Source organism: Pseudoliparis swirei, chromosome 17 (genome assembly GCF_029220125.1).
Source record: "Pseudoliparis swirei isolate HS2019 ecotype Mariana Trench chromosome 17, NWPU_hadal_v1, whole genome shotgun sequence".
Lineage (NCBI taxonomy): Eukaryota > Metazoa > Chordata > Actinopteri > Perciformes > Liparidae > Pseudoliparis > Pseudoliparis swirei.
In genome coordinates, this window is record NC_079404.1 from 21341887 (window position 1) to 21358633 (window position 16747).

The 16747-nt window shown below is 40.0% G+C and overlaps 3 protein-coding genes and 1 long non-coding RNA gene across 5 annotated transcripts in view; 1 reads left to right on the forward strand and 3 right to left on the reverse strand.

Moving 5' to 3' along the window:
* Positions 1-354: 354 nt before the first annotated feature.
* Positions 355-2295, reverse strand: lhb (luteinizing hormone subunit beta). Its single transcript, XM_056435411.1, has 4 exons — positions 2053-2295; positions 1647-1741; positions 1165-1286; positions 355-627 (listed from the first exon to the last, which is right to left on the reverse strand). Exons 2-4 carry the CDS (start codon positions 1738-1740, stop codon positions 394-396), a joined length of 450 nt encoding a protein of 149 aa, XP_056291386.1. The 5' UTR covers position 1741; positions 2053-2295; the 3' UTR covers positions 355-393.
* A 1751-nt stretch (positions 2296-4046) lies between these two features.
* Positions 4047-7623, forward strand: LOC130207619 (cytochrome c oxidase assembly protein COX20, mitochondrial). The gene is made up of 4 exons (XM_056436284.1): positions 4047-4176; positions 4925-5039; positions 6323-6386; positions 7112-7623. Exons 1-4 carry the CDS (start codon positions 4144-4146, stop codon positions 7254-7256), a joined length of 357 nt encoding a protein of 118 aa, XP_056292259.1. The 5' UTR covers positions 4047-4143; the 3' UTR covers positions 7257-7623.
* Positions 7348-10897, reverse strand: LOC130207620 (uncharacterized). Its single transcript, XR_008834308.1, has 2 exons — positions 9935-10897; positions 7348-8366 (listed from the first exon to the last, which is right to left on the reverse strand). It is a non-coding gene; the product is annotated as an uncharacterized LOC130207620 (long non-coding RNA).
* Positions 10898-14468: 3571 nt separating this feature from the next.
* LOC130206954 (high-affinity choline transporter 1-like) overlaps positions 14469-16747 on the reverse strand; it is a 31359-nt gene continuing 29080 nt past the window's right edge. For both annotated transcript variants that reach the window (XM_056435249.1, XM_056435251.1), the window contains exon 8: positions 14469-16726. In XM_056435249.1, the coding sequence (XP_056291224.1) occupies positions 16172-16726 (555 nt within the window). In that variant the 3' untranslated portion in view covers positions 14469-16171. The remainder of the gene's footprint in view (positions 16727-16747) is intronic.

The following is a 16747-nucleotide window of genomic DNA, read 5'->3' on the forward strand; positions in this document are numbered from 1 at the left end:
CTTTTTAAACCAGGGTTCTTTAAAGAACCATTTCCTGAAAGAGTTCTTCAAAGAACCTATAATGGTGTCTCTCAATTAACCTTAAAACATGATTCTTTAAGGCACCATTTCTGGTTCCTATAATAACCTTTCAAACCAGGGTTCTTTAAAGAACCATTTCCTCAAAGGTCTGTTCCCCAGAACCATCTGGGACAGACCCCCGCTGAGTGAACGTCTGCATGACATATTCAGGGTGCTCGAGCAGGGAATCGAACCCACAACACCAAGGCAGCCACGCTCATGAGTCTAACAGTTTTTATTCACAGCAGTTGTTGGTCAACACAGGTGTGTGTGTGTGTGTGTGTGTGTGTGTGTGTGTGTGTGTGTGTGTGTGTGTGTGTGTGTGTCCCGCTGCTAGTAGTAGGAGAGGATGTCGTCCATGCAGAAGTTGGGCGGCAGGCTCCTGAAGGTGCAGTCGGACGTGTCCATGGAACAGCGGCTGCAGCCGCAGCTCAGGGCCACCGGGTAGCTGACCACCGGGTCCACGCCGGCTGCGCAGTCGGGGAGCTCAAACTTCTTGTAGTACAAGTCCAAATATGTGCACGCGCGCTGGTGCACACTGTCGAACGCTATCTTACCGACGGGGTCCTGGAGGGGAGCAAACATAACGCGCAGGTGTGTGTGTGTGTGTGTGTGTGTGTGTTCACTTCTAAAGGAGAAGGCATCAGTGCTGATGTCATGGGGTCAACTGCTGTTTGGGGGGGGTGGGGGTAAGTGACTTGTGTTGCAACTCAATACAATTAATTATTACTTTTATTCCGTCTGTATATTTAATATCGCTCTTGTATTTTTTTTACTGTTTATTTCAACTTTTTTATTATTATTTTTTAATATGCTGCTGTAATCCTGCAATTTCCCCACTGAGGGAATAATAAAGGATTATCTTAATTTAAAAGAAAGATGTTTTTTGCATTTATTTATATATATATATATGCAAAAATACATCTTTAAGTAAAAAAAAATTAATTTTAAAAAATGATATATATATATATATATATTTATTTTGTTCTCCATTAAATGGTATATTTGACACTGAAGTAGTTCATCTTCACCTCAGTGATAGTGTTCAGATGAGTTTTTCCTCTCTGACACTCCCCCCCCCCCCCCCAATACTACCCAGAATACCTTGGTGGTGCAGTGCCCGCTGCAGATGGTGGCCTCCACCAGGTGACACTTGGGACAGCCCTCCTTCTCCAGGGACACCGTCTGGTTCACCGGGTAGCAAGAGGACGGCGGCTTGAAGGCCTCTGGGGATTTAGAGGAAATGGAGAGCCATATTTCATATTTCCCTTCTATGATTTTCTTTTTTTTCTTTTTTTAGACTTTTATATCACGCAAAACTCCAATTTTGGCTTTAACTTCCACTTCACTCGCTTCATTTTACACCTGTTTTGAGTTGAAGAGCATTCCCCTGACTTAAAGCTCACTAAATGTATCTATTCAATGCTTTGCCATGGATATAAAAATGGATCTTAATTTTTCAGGGTGCGGAAAGTGAAAAATAATAATATGGAAACTGATTAAAGAGTACACAACTTTACAAAATTTTACAAAAAAAAGAAAAGTTTAAATAAAAAATGTAATACATTTGTTTATGTTTTAATTACCTGCAGGAGCCAGGAGCCAAATGGCAGACGTGGCTCCCAGAAACAGAGTCAACATCAAGGTGGACGTCGCTCTTCTGACCCGTACAGCCATCATCCTGCAGGAGGAAGAGTGGGTTAGTTATACGAATAACTTACTCACGTGGATAACTTGCCATCCATAAAACATGAATACAGGATCTATTTAAAACTGGTCAATTAGTGTCAACTTGTAAACTGGTAAACAATGTAAATCAGTACTACAGTTAATCATAACTCTGTATTTTAAAAAGCACTGATTAATTAATGATCCACTTCATTTTAAATCATTATACCATTTTAAAACATGCAAAAAAAGATAAAAGAACACATATAGATGCATTGTAAAAAACAGCCGGGTGGTTGTTGGCGTGAATCCGCCCTGACTAACCTCTCAGGTGTCTGCAGCCGCTGTGCTGAGGCCGGGTGTCCCGCTCAGGCTTTATACGGCACACCGGCGCCTGATATCCAGGAAGAAATGCTCCTATAACCCTGGTAACCTGCTTTTGTTGAAGGGGAAACATAGTGTCGTTTTAATCTTGTTCTAACCGGGGGATTAGACTCTCTCCGTATCACTTTTACATCCTGTTACACGCACGAAAAGCTGCAGCATTATATGGCATCAGAGGGAGCACGGGCCGGTGCCAGCGCTTTGCCGAAGGCCACCGTGACAGAGTTGGTGGCTGAAAGAGGGCGGAGGCTGTGTGACCTGAGGATGAACTGTGAGGTTTTCAAAAATAGAACCAGAAGCAACAAGGTTCACGAATAGCATGAATGTTAAGATGACAGATTCGATGGATAATTAGTAGATCTACAAAATAAAAAATGTGAGATAGTTTCTATATATTGCATCTAGATATTTGACTATGTTCATTTGTCAATGTATGTGAAGCCATATATGACATTTTTCTTTTTTTTTTTGTAGCATCAGTGCTATGTTGACCTGACTTTACCATTTCCTCTGATGTTTTTTATTTTTATTTGTCACGTCATTCCCAAGGAGACTCATGGTGTGCGAGCTCAAAAGGCTTCTACTCAACACTGAGCAAAGGGTCTGAATACTTATCACCATGTGATATTTCAGTTTTTCTTTTTTAATAAATTTCAGTTTTTTTTCGTCAAGATGGGGTGCGGAGTGAACATTAATGAGAAATAAAATTGACTTTTTTGATTTTAGAAAATGGCTGAAATAAAACAAAGAGTGGCACATTTAAAGGGGTCTGAATACTTTCCACTGTAAATAGTGTCTTTATGGGCCTGAAGGGTGAGACATTGAGAGATGTTCAGTATCATTCATAAGATTTACACAGACATGTTTTCTGTCGTACACGCACTTGTTAGAGCCCGCTGATAATGACACACAGTTAAATAGTTTAGGATGGGAAAGTGAACTTAGGATACTTAGTTTTCACCCGGGTGCCTTAAGACTTCAGCTCGGTTGTTCTTCCTGAATGGAAAAGGTTCCTTGGATAATGGAACATCCAATGATGTGTCGACTGCTACAGGCTATTATTGCGTAGTTAGAATAGCCGGTTGTGGAAATGTGTGGTCAATAATTCCATCTTGACCTCAGAGGAGGATGAGGACTGACAGGAAGTAATCTGCTGCCCCCGGTAAAATAATCCTGTTTTATTAAATGTGGGATCGCCGTGACACGTTGGCTTTCCCCCTGCATGGATCATGTATGACGTCGATCCATGTTGTTTACGGAATTATTTTTTATTTTGTCGAATGGGTTGAGATAACACGGTGTAAAACGGTTGAAAAGATATCCAAATTTCATGCACCGGATTATCAATTTCAGTAACTGCTTCTTTTTCCGCCTCTTTTGACCTTATCCGAGTGGAACACAGAGGACATTTAGGCTACAGATGGAAAGAAACACGTGCAGCAACTGTATCGTATGTAGATTATAATATAATTTGTCAAATGCTACTGTTTTATTTTTAATTGCTGAGTGAAATTTAAAACAATAATGAATGTGAAATAGGCACACGTATGTTGCAGGATTTGAAGTTGCTTGTTTGGGGGGAAAAAACATACATGCAGTTGTATTAGCAAATAACATGCACATATTATGTAAATATATTATAGCAATGCCTTTCTTCTTTTTTTATTTTTGGTGAAAGATGTTGTAATTGCAAATAACAAACACAAAAAATGGGGAAATGGAAATTACACAGTACACACAAACATTATATTGCCATCCAGCAAATATTATTCCTTTAACTTATTCACATATTTCGAATATTTGAATGTAACTATTATCCCAATTTAACCAAAGCGTTTAACGTGATAGCGGAACCGCACATCAACCTGTTGCTCGTTTCCAGTCGGCGACGAATAGCGGATGGACCCATTCGGCATGTACAGCGCATGCGCGGAGTGGCAATATGTCTCCGAAAAATGATCGTTACGTGACGGCTTTTCTCGAGATATATCGGGTATAAACGTTGCGGAAGGAGACACACTGCGAGGTGCAATGGCAGAAGAAGAGAAGGAGAGCGAGGCCAAGGTGAGTGACGCTGTTAACTCTGACGTCACGCTTTTAGGGAGCGTTTTTAAATGGGTTTCAGAAGGTCAACCAAAGTGGTTCCGCAACGGTTAATTTGATTCGTGACGCCAGTGTTACGGTTTTTCTGGCGACCTTGTTAACTGGTGACTTTTTTCCCCGTTTATCTCGAGAATGCCGCTTGGCTAACATTTTGTAATGACGCGTCAACCCCTTTCATATACATGATGATATATAGTATAACAATTAAACGATGCGTCATTCACGAGGGCAGCTACGTGGTGTATCTACGACACCAACGGTCGCGTTGTCGCCAGTTAACACGGTCGCTTATTAATCTGTAACACCCGTTTACCTGACCTGGTTGAGACTTAACTTACTTCACGTTAGTTTAAACATTTGACTTTATTAAAAGGAGCTTTGGTTGGCACAGGATAGATACAACACACTCTACTAATATAACCTATAAATAAATAAAAAAGATTGTGCCTATGCATGTGTGAAATGACTGTTGATACAGATAATAAAAAGCTGCCTTGCTATTTTATTTTATTGTATTATAAACATGTTTCAAACCAATTTCCCCCTGAATAAAGTATACATCTATCTATCTATAATAGTGTCGGATGATTATTCCCCTCCCATGACGTGCGTATGAAATCACTGCCGACCTCAATATCACTTGCTGGAAGAGAAAATAAGTCACATTTTAAAATTCTGCTTCCATCTCTTTTTCTCTCCGGTCCTTCAGGGCTTCAAGCTGCTGGGGATCCTGGACGTCCAGAACACCCCGTGTGCCAGAGACGCCGTCCTGCACGGGGCCGGGGGCGCGCTCGCTGCCGGCATGCTGCACTTCCTGGTCACGAGTGAGTTGATGTGTGTGTGTGTGTGTGTGTGTGTGTGTGAGAGTCTGTGTTTAAGCGTGTGTGTGTGTGTGTGTGTGTGTGTGTGTCAGAGTCTGTGTGTGTGTGTGAGAGAGAGTCTGTGTTTAAGCGTGTGTGAGAGTGTGTGTGTGTGTGTCAGTCTGTGTGTGTGTGAGAGAGAGAGTGTGTGTAAGTTTAAGCGTGTGTGAGAGTCTGTGTGTGTGTCAGTCTGTGTGTGTGTAAGTTTAAGTGCGTGAGAGTGTGTGTGTCAGAGTGTGTGTGTGTCAGAGTCTGTGTGTGTGTAAGTTTAAGTGTGTGAGAGAGTGTGTGTGTCAGTCTGTGTGTGTGTGTGTCAGAGTCTGTGTGTGTGTGTGAGAGAGTCTGTGTGTGTCAGAGTCTGTGTGTGTGTAAGTTTAAGTGCGTGAGAGAGTGTGTGTGTGTGTCAGTCTGTGTGTGAGAGAGTGTGTGTGTGTGTCAGTCTGTGTGTGTGTGTGTGTGTGTGTGTGAGAGAGTGTGTGTGTGTGTCAGAGTCTGTGTGTGTAAGTTTGAGTGAGTGTGTGTGTGTGTGTGTCAGTCTGTGTGTGAGAGTCTGTGTGTGTGTAAGTTTAAGCGTGTGTGAGAGTCTGTGTGTGTTTGTTTGTGTGTGTGAGTGTGTGTGTGAGAGTCTGTGTGTAAGTTTAAGCGTGTGTGAGTGTGTGTGTGTGAGAGTCTGTGTGTGTAAGTTTAAGCGTGTGTGTGTGTGAGTGTGTGTGTGTGAGAGTCTGTGTGTGTGTAAGTTTAAGCGTGTGTGTGTGTGTGTGTGATTGTTTTTACTCTCCAAAACCTCCACGATTGGACAAGTGCAATAGAATATTTGACCAGCATCTGTTTCATTCTCATCTGGATTCTATTTATGAGCTTCAATTAAAAGAGTTGATTTAATAATATACCATTTAAATATAATGTGTACATCTCAAAAACTGTCAAATAAATGTATTAAACATAATTGTGTATTTCAGGAAATTCATTTTTAAGTTCTTTAGAAAAATCGGCCTTTTTTTATAGAAATATATACGCGTGTAAATATTACAATTTGAGACTATATTTAAAACTGTGGTCTTTCAGTTTGAGAGCAAAACTTATTGAGGATGTTTTTAGTATTGAGCGAGAAATCAATCATTGTTCATGCGCTCCAGTTGAAAGACCTGCTGATTAATATAGATTTGGGGGAGGAGTTACTGCGAAATACAAAAAAAAGCTTGTCACGACTCTCTCTCTCTCTCTCTCTCTCTCTCTCTCGTCCGCAGGTCGGGTGAAGCGGTCCTTTGACGTGGGCTTCGCGGGCTTCATGCTCACGACACTCGGGTCCTGGTAGGTTCTCGTCTCCATTCATAACCACCATGAGAGAAAACGGTCTTCCCTTTTTAGATTAGATTGACTTTATTACAGGGTTCGTCGGTCATGGAAAACCTGGAAAAGTTATGGAATTTTAAAATGGTCTTTTCCAGGCCTGGAAAAGTCATGGAAAAAACTTAAATCACAAAAGTTTAGGAAAAGTCATGGAAATTGGTTATAATCACATGTTTATTTACGTCGAGTTTAAAATAATTCATATGTTTTTGAAAGGAAGACTCAAATTATAAGCCGGCATACGCCAAGTCCAAACAGATTTGCACATAAAGGATAATAGTTTGATTAAAAGAATAAACATTTATATAAGTGTTTCTAAGAAGAAACATGTATAGTAATGTTTATTCTTTTAATCAAACTATCGTCTCATTGACTTGTTTCATTTAAGGTATATTGTATGCTTTGTAATTCTCATTGTTTGAATTCTACATTTTCAAAAAGTTTTCATGTACACACCGAGGTTTCAGTTTGGTTATGGAAATTTGGTTTAAAGTCCTGGAATTCCATCGGTCAACATGCGTACGAACCCTGACATTAGTCCCACGGTGGGGAAATATCCGGACAATATTTGCAGAATTTCCCCCGAAACATGAGCTCGCTTCTCGCTGCATTGCTCTTGAATAGAGGAGCCCAGTGCATTGTGGGTAGTCTTACTTCTGTGTGTGTGACCGTGTCTCCTTCCCCAGGTTTTACTGCAGGATGGACAACGCCAGGCTGCGTGCGCAGCAGCGGATGGTCCAGGACGGCATCAAGAACAAGCTGGTGTACGAGGGGACCGCTTTAGACCCCTCGTACAAATCCAGGGCGGAGACGCCATCGGGGCCCTCGTGACCTCCGACCTTTCCTCTGGGAGAAGAAGAAGAAGGACTTTTTGAAAAGACTCGGTTGCACAAATGATGGAAGGAACCGCTATTCCAGTATCCAGTTTGTTTTCTCATTAATTTATTTTTATTTTTTGTTAGACAACTTGAGACATGTGGACTTTTTGATTTTGAGGAGCAAGCAGAGGTCATCATGACCCTGAAACAACACAAAATCTTTACATTTAATAGTTTCTAAATGTCCCCCCCCCCCACTCCATCCATTCACCACACAGATGCACCAGTTAAACTCTTCATGTCTGAAAGTTAAAATTCATCTTGATATTTAAATGTCTGGAAAATAAATGATATGCTGATAATAAATAATGTGTTTGTGTGTTTTGGGACATTTCCTTCTCTTCTTTTTTTTTTTTACGGTGTCTCTGCCTTTCAATGTCTGAAATTACATTCGTAGCTTTGTAAGAAAATGCGAAATGTTAAAAATATATTTTTTCTGCAGACTTCTGTAAGAAAACAAAGGAATTTGGGGCGTGGGTGGGGCAGGAATGTGGTGTTTTCAGTTTGAATATGTTCTCCCTGGACAAAGTACAACCCGGTCCATCGTAACAGAAACCAATAGATGAGCCGAGGAGACGCTCAGCAGTTTCTGCCTCACTGAAGATGCACGGTCCCATTTTCCAGGATGCAGCTGAGCGGCGAACACCAGCAGACCGTCTCATCCGCAGAGCAGATGACTCGCGGGGGAAAGTTCCCCTCGGCAAATAAAAACCCGGCTGCAGGTAGGAAAACATAACAAAGCCACATCAACGTCGTCTATTCCGATGCTCTGAATTACTTAAGATAGCCGGGTGTGCAAAATGTTCCACGTTAAAGCGTCAAAGTGTTTAATGCAAAAGGCTACCTGCTCTTATTCTTATGCTTTTTGTTTGTGGATTTAACTGTAAAGATTTGATCATTTGTAATGTTCAAATAATCCAGGAGTATTAACAGATAATGTGTTTACTAAAAAATAAAAATGTCCACCACTTTAAAGCCGGTTTGGTGCACTTGTTGTACCACCAGACGGCCGACAGGTGGCGCTGCAGCCGCCTGCTGATTTTTCCGTTGCATCATCGCCCACCTGTATGGAGGACTCAAAATGACTTAAGTATAAATAAATAAATGAATGCATGAATAAATACAAGAATAAATAAATAAATGCTTAAATAAATGTATAAATAAATACAAGAATAAATGTATAAATACAGAAATAAATACAGAAACTAATAAATATAAGTTATAACTCAACAGGACATCATTAAATAAATGTATTTCTACATTTCTGTATTTCTTCATTTATTTATATCTCTATTTATGTGTCCACACGTATTTATTCATTTATTTATGTGTGACATTTATGTGTCCGTATATTCAAATGAGCTGGGCGGTCCGAACCTCATTGTTGAACAGGATTGGTCAAGTCAGGGAGCAAGACAGAAGCAATCGATCCCTATCACTTGGATCTGTAGACGAACAGCGTTTATTATGCATTCTTGTCTGTACATTCTAAATACTACTGTTGTTGAGTCACGGAATGTAATTTAAGGATGTTTTCAGCCGAGAAGTTAGTAGTTTAAGCATCAAATCTGTGGTCGGTTTATCGAGATTCAGTCTAATAAGGATATGCGACGGAGATTTGAGGTCCTGCTCGCGGGACCAGTGAGCTCCGGGCGGTCAGCGCGCTGTGTGGCCGCCGAGAGAAGCCTGATCTCGGCAGGACTTTTTGAAATGCTCCGCTGGCTCCGACGTCTCCTGTAGCGGCTAAACATGAGATATAATTAGGTTTTGGAGGATCTAAAGAGCACAACGAGTTTATTATTTCCTAAAAGATAACGTTACGTCAATTTGACAGTTAAGATTCATAACTTCATATTGTAGCGACCCTGGGTCAGGAAAGCTACGAGACGTTGTATAGTTATTACCGTTTATTCGTAGCCTACGCCAAACAACAGTGAACACCGCAACACATTCTACTCCACTGTAAAGTATTTTACATTGAATAATTGGAGTAAATTCATGCGCAAGAACAGTTGATGTGGTGACGTCACAAGACCAGAAAGACCGTCCTGCGTCCTCGAGTCTGGATTCCCAAGACCAGATTCCAAAGACCAGACTCCAAAAGAACACGAGTCTGTACTCAGTGTTCTTGGAATTGATAAACGGCTGAAGTCAAAAAGCTGTCTAGGCTAAGTTCTGTTAACGGTTAGCTGAGCGAGTCAACTTCAGCGTCATGTGCCAGGCAGAAATAGTAGAGCACAACAGACCAGGTCCATCACACTCCTGTGACCAATCATGCTTTAGACAGAGGTTCGGACCGCCCAGCTCATTTGCATATACGGACACGTAAATGTCACACATAAATAAATGAAGAAATACGTGTGGACACATAAATAGATAAATAAATAAATGAAGAAATACAGAAATGCAGAAATATATTTATTTAAAGATGTCTTGTTGATTTATAACTTATATTTATTCATTCCTGTATTTATTTATTTATTTATACATTTATTTAAGCATTTATTTATTTATACATTTATTTATTCATTTATACATTTATTTAAGCATTTATTTATTTATTCTTGTATTTATTCATGCATTCATTTATTTATTTATTTATACTTAAGTCATTTTAAGTCCTCCATACACCTGGTCCTGCACCAAGTCTACCTTTGAGCTCGAGCGTGCTGAGGGAAGTGAAATGTTACAGATGACATCAAGAAAAGTGACTTCAAGGTGTGAATTTAATCTGGAATAAAAACAAAAAGTCCGCTTTTATGTTTTTTTGTGTCTTTTTTTTATACTGATGGCAGAAGCCAAATAGTTTCCCCTTTTACAACCAAGTGTTCTGGCTCGAGAGTAAAATTATACACACACGTTGTCTTTATTCATCTCGAATAGAAGAGCAGATTTCCTGGATGACATCTTTTTTTAAATTTTTTTTTACAGATTTTACACTGTAGAAATGACCACAGGCAAGGTTTTAAATTTGAGAGTACTCAAGATAGTTCTTCACATGCCCCGAACGTGATGTTGACACATTTCTAAAACATTGACAGGGATTCTCGCATTGTCCTTTGTTCTAAAAAAATATATAAATATCTATATATCTATCACACACTGTAAACCCGAACGTCCAAATTAATCAAATAGATTAAGTAGTGTATACTCAAAGTTTTAGAGAAAGTTCTACTAACTTAAATATGTCAAGTTGGTGTAACATGTTCTTCTTTTTGAGTAATTTTAACTAATATTTTTTTATTAAATGGAACTATTTTGTAAAACATAACGTACGCCCAACGTAATAGAATTTAGTAATTATATGCTGCTAATGATAAAGTCCTGTTATTTCTATTGTTTTAAATATGGATGATTTAAAAAGAAACCTAAATCACATGCTAAAATACAATAAAAGTGTAAAATACACAGTAAAATGTCCTTTTAGTTGTTTTTTAGTCGGTATCATAAAAGACTATTGAAGTTGTCATGATAATACAAAATAACTAGTAACATATCAACGACAAATAAAACGTTACGCTGAAAATTCACATTCAACTTGTAGTGTAAATCAACTTGGAGTCATCACGTGTTTTGGCCGTTATCAAAGTGCATTATGGGGATTTCGGAGTCGTTACTTTACTTTCGTCCTGCACCCTTTCGCACGAGGCTGTGGTGTCATCATCGACTCGGACTGTTTTCAAGGTGAGTGAGATCTTAAGTGTTTTTATATATACGTTGATATGTGTAATGTGTTTAGTTACATGATGTTACAATCAGCCAGTTGCCAAACCTCGTAAAACTAAAACTTTAAATAATTTCCTAGACTTTGCGAGAGACATTACGAGCTAGCTACGTCTGCTTCACTCGCCGAGACTCCAGTCCTCTCCCGGAGTCTGTCTCTCAACTTCAGCAGTGGCTGGTTTGAGCTCAGAGACACAAGTGGCGGCTAACGTTGGCTAACGTACGCTCCTCGTGTACTAAGGTACTATAGCTAACGCACGTCGGTTCGCGCAAGCTAACGTAACTTGACGTACCAGCGGAGGAGCACGAGGTGTTCCACTAAACTACCTTGTTCGACTGAGAACATCGCGGCTAGCTAACGTAACTTGACAGTGATCTCCCGTGCTTCTCTGTTGGTTCACGGGCAGCGCCCGGTGTTTATGCTTGACTATTCACGTCACTCGCATCTCTGGCATTTCTTTTGTTTTTGTGCACGTCAAATAAAAACCACGTTATTGTTAGACCCTGTATGGAAAATCCTAGATAGATAGTGTTTTACGGTGGTGTTATTGAGACTTGCATGTAAGCTGCATAAATGAAATGTTTAGATATGCCACCAACAAATTATGTATTGTCAACTATGTTTGTCAGTGCATTATACCAGCGGTTCCTAACCTGGGTGTCAGGACCTCACAGGCTGTTGCATGGGAATCACAACGTGTTGTGGGAAGAGTCCTTAAGTAAGAAATATCAAAGAACAGCACAGAAAAATCTTGTTTGAAGAAATAATTGACAGTAATTGTACTATGGCATAGCATTTGCATCAACCTATCTCCACTAAAAAAAAGTATTTCTGAAAAGGTGGCCAACCAGTAACATTTTTTTGGACTCATTTAAAGGTTAAGAACCACACATTATATATTTTTAGAATGAGAAAAATTGTGCAAAGAATGTGTTTGTAATAGCATTCAAAACTCAGTCTTTCATTTTCTTCTCTTCTCTGATGAATAGGGAAACAGTTACCGGTCCTTTTTTAGTCAGTGTTCTTTCAAATCAAATATTTACTTTTAGTTTTACATCGCATACAAAAATGGAAAACATGCTATTTTAAAGCAGTGTTAGCTGTAGTCCATGATCATGTTTTGGTAAGCTAATAGTAATTAACTTGTTATATTAATTAGTAAGTAATAGTAATTCTGTTTTTAAAGTTTTAGATGTTGGTCTAAACTTTGTCATTTTTTTCTTTGCCTTTTAGGTTGTTGGTTCCAAAATAATCTGGAAGTGTAAATTGTGCGCAGCTTCTTGCACCTCCAGAATACAGTTATTTAGACACTGTAGGCTGCAGTACAGCCACTTTTCCAGAATCAGCCCTCTTCCATGCCTCTACACCGATTGCATTTGCACGTTTCAGACACTTAATTCACTGAGTACTCATTTATCAATATATCATACAGCACAACCTAGCAGTTGTACAGAGCAGAGTCAGGGGCCTGTGTTATTCAAATGCCCCGTATGCACATTTCAGCAACCCTTTTCTAATTCAGCCGTTTTCAGTCATCTCAGAAAGCATTTGAAAAATCATGACACGGTGACATGCCCATATAAGGATTGTAGCTATATCACAAATGTGTACTCCTCGTTCAATTCTCATAAAAGTAGAGAACACCAAGCAGGTCTTGCATCTGACTTTTAAACTGATATTGTCAGTGAGGATCCCCATATTCTTCAAGCCAGTATTTCTGAGGAAACTAGTGATTCGCATGAAGAATGCCCAGAGCAGAGCAGAGAAGTGGGGAACGGTGATCAGTGTGACACTGGCAGTCTAAGAAATCAACTTAAAACAAATTTACAAATTTAGCTTCTTTATTTCTAAAGATGCAGGCTATCCTTCATGTCTCGAACACAGCTATTCAGAAAATAGTAGACCACTTGAATCGGATCTTCTGAGGTAATATGGATCATCTCTCTTTAAGTGAAAATTGTGATTCTTATTCATTTGACCGCTATTGTCGGCTTAATAAATGTGCTAGATTCTTCAAATTGAATGTTTTTTATTTGTTGCTGTTATTTCAATGTAGTTGTATGCAGAGTTCCAGAGGATAACCAATCAGAACCTGCCCAACCGATTCTATGCTGAGCTTGACCGCCATCTTCCACGACTAATGACTTTATTTAGGCAGAAGGCATCAAGAACTGGAAAGACAGCAGATGCTCTGGCTGAAATTTTAAAAATCCACGATGAACAGGTAAATAGATTATTACACAGCTTGATGGGGTTGCAGTGGGCCTCCTTACTGTCACCAGTGACAATAACACAAGTGCAGTTCACTACCACCCTGTGAAAATCTCTGATTATTGAAAGTGATGTCATGGTTAGTCTCCCCAGACTTGGCGATGCCTTCCTGGTAGTCTTTGGATTATGTATGCACTACACCTCAGCTACCCCAAAGCACTTACCAAGACTTTTGAGTTCATTCAAAAGATCTTACTTGGCCTAGAAAGTGGCAAACTGTCACCGAAGTTGCAGACCCTCAAGAATGTTTTGATGACCTAGAAACGGAAGGCTGCAGCGGTATACCATTATAAAAGGTTCAACATGTTCAAGTTAAAAGGTCTATGATCACGTCTTGCAGCTTTGCAATGCAGCGCCATCATGTGATCTGTTCATGTTATTGTGTTGTGTATTATGGAGGAAAAAAAGGCAGAGGTCATGGTTCTCGGGTTGTTATCTTTGTGCAGATAATTTTTTTTAAAATTCTTTTATGCCTCATGTACGTGTTTCCTGTTAATGTCAATTTATCAACAATATTTAACCCACTATAGCGGTAAAGATCATCATTATCTTTTAAACGTAAAGATACAATTTATTTTGGAAGTTTAACTGGTTGAAATGTTTTATTTGTTGTGCCCATATTCATTCAAATAATTAAAATGATCAGCCACTATAAAGATGGAAGTTTTTCTTTTTTTCCTGAAAATGTTCTGAAACAGTTCTGTTGTATTTAATCCAAAATGCTGCACTATATACTCAGGAAGCCAAGAGCAGTGTTTTTTCGCTATAACAAAAAATGTTGGTATTGTTTTATGTCACCAGCTCTAAGTTTAAGCTCTACAATTTATTAAAGTATATTTTCAAATTATTTATTTTAATATTGCAGTGTGCTAAATGTGAGTGCAAGAAAATACTGTTCAATAGATAGATGTTCATGACTTAAATTTTGAGTTTGTTAAACTCAATGTAATTGAGGCAATAAATTGCCACAAAAAAATTAAGTTTTGAGTCTTATCTTTTTAAGTAAACAAATTCAAAACATTTGACTAATGTGAACTCGAAAACATTGAGTTTGGTTAACATGAAATGGTGTGGTTGTGTACTTTATTTTTTAAAGTTCTGTGAACTTATTCCAGTGGTTTGAAAACTTGAACATTTTAAGTACTAATAACTGAAAATAATTGAGTTGAGCTAAATTAACACTTTAATTTAAGCTGTAATCAAAAGGTACAAGTAGCAAGTCATCAAACTTTTTAAGTTCTGCAAAATCAAATTAAAAAGTTCATTAACTCAAAAAATTTGAGGCAATATATTGCCTCAAATTTTTTGAGTTCTACTAACTTATTCGGGTTTACAGTGCACAGAAGCAAATCAATATATTAATGCAGTTATAAAAAACGGACACGCCGTCCCTTCACATCCCCAAAATGTTCGACACCCCCCCCCCCTCGATGGAGAGGGGGGGGGGGGGGGTGTAGGGACATCTGTCGCAGCCGCGGCATGCCACACACACACTTCCGGGTCGAGTTATTTTGGTGCGTGTCCTCGAGAGTTCACAGGACGCACGTGGGGTCCGGAGAGATAAATGTCGTGTGGACTTCAAACACGTGCAGGGTGTTAACTTCTCCCCCCCCCCCCCCTAAAGAAACAGTATTCTATGTTGATATTTGTTTCTCACCACACATGCAGTGTTTTGTTTTTTTATTCATCGACTTCAATGTGAAACTCAGCTGGAGCGACGATCGGCCGGCACGCCTCAAAATGCTTTCCATGGGATTTTAAAAAGGGATTTAAAGTATTTGTTAACCTACGTCTGTTTTTTTTCTCATATTTGCATTCGTAAAAAAAAATAAAGGACCACGCAAGCCTTTTTTTTTCTTTTTAAAAGAAAGTCGTCCTCTGGGGGGAATCAGTGCGTTTGGCTTGATTTGTATTCTCGGCTCTTTAAAAACTTCCCTTTCGTGTCGAAGTCATTTTGTTGATGCATTTGTTTTCGTTTTTTTTCTGTGTGTGTGTGTGACAGCGTAGTGTTTTAAAACATCAGCTGTGGTGTAAAAAAAAAAGACACGTCACATCGCCGGTGGACCGCCGCTTGACAACGGACCTGAAATAATGTTCCAGTACGATTTAAAAAAATATATATAAAGTGCATGTGTTAAGAAAATAATGTTTATTTTAAACGTTTCAAATTAACCTCCGCTTCCATCTCATCTGTGACTTTTTGTATTACTCTTTGTTCCAAAAGCTCACTTCAACGTAGCGGCTTCTCGCTCCTGCATGTTTTATTTCGCCCTCCCCCCCTCCCCCGATCTCAATCCGAGTCTTTTTGATATCGAGTACCCGCCGAGTACACACACACACACGAGGCTACAATAAACCCACATCAAAGTGTGTGTGTCTGACAGCTGCGCAGCTCTGCTGAAAGGAGATTATGGCCTTCACAGCAGGTGTCCTTTAATGGTCTGCTCGTAAACCGTGTGCACTGGTAGTTTGGGGTGTAGTAGTTTGGAAAGGGGCTTAAGCAGTCCTTTAAAATGAATTAAAGTTAAACTCGACAGCAGCGCATCGCCAATATGACACAACTATGATTATTTTAGTTTCGTAGTGGGGGAGGGGAGAGGAGGGGGGTCTACATGTGTGTGCCCAGCGTTGTGTTCTCTACTAATCCATCAATTAAAAAAATATAGCTGAGCTCCTATAAAAACAGCAGAGCATAGGTGTGATGCTTTTTTCTTCTTCTTTCCATTTAGGTTGTATATAAAAGTATACCAAAAAATCAAAATATATTGTACTGTTAAAATGATGTCATTACACATTGCAAACGTTCGTTAATAACTCCAGTCCTCACTGATGTATAATGTAAAAAAAAAAGTGTTGAAATGAGCTTTCCATACTTATAAACACGTGGACTCTATCATAGGTTCACACACGTCACTGTTCTCATTGGGTTCTTTCAACTTCTCGTCCTTGGTTTCGGACACGGCGTCGCCGTGTGACTGTTTCGAGTACTGCGCCTTCACGTTAAAAACATCCCACTTCTCCGGGATCAGGTCTCTGGTGAAGATCAGCTCCGCCAGGTAGGAGAACAGCAGGATCGACGAAAAGGCGGACAGCATGCAAATGGTCCTGATGGGGGAGCGCTGGACGTAGACGCCGTTCACCAGAGTGCACCCTGGGAACTTGAGTACGGGCTCCAGCCCGATCAGCGGCTCGCCGCACAGCACCCGCAGCACCACGCCCACCGCGCAGCCCAGCACGGCGCCGTAGCCGTTGGAGACGCTGAAGAAGAGGACGCAGACGAGCTGCGGCAGCATGAGGGTGTAGGTGAGGTCGGACCGCAGCATCCAGATCATCAGCACGCTGTTGTCCAGGAAGGTGAGGGACGTGCCGGCCAGGCCCACGAACACCACGGAGAGCCGGATCACCCACTGGATCTCTCCCTCGGACGCCTGCGGGGGGAAAGAAGGCGA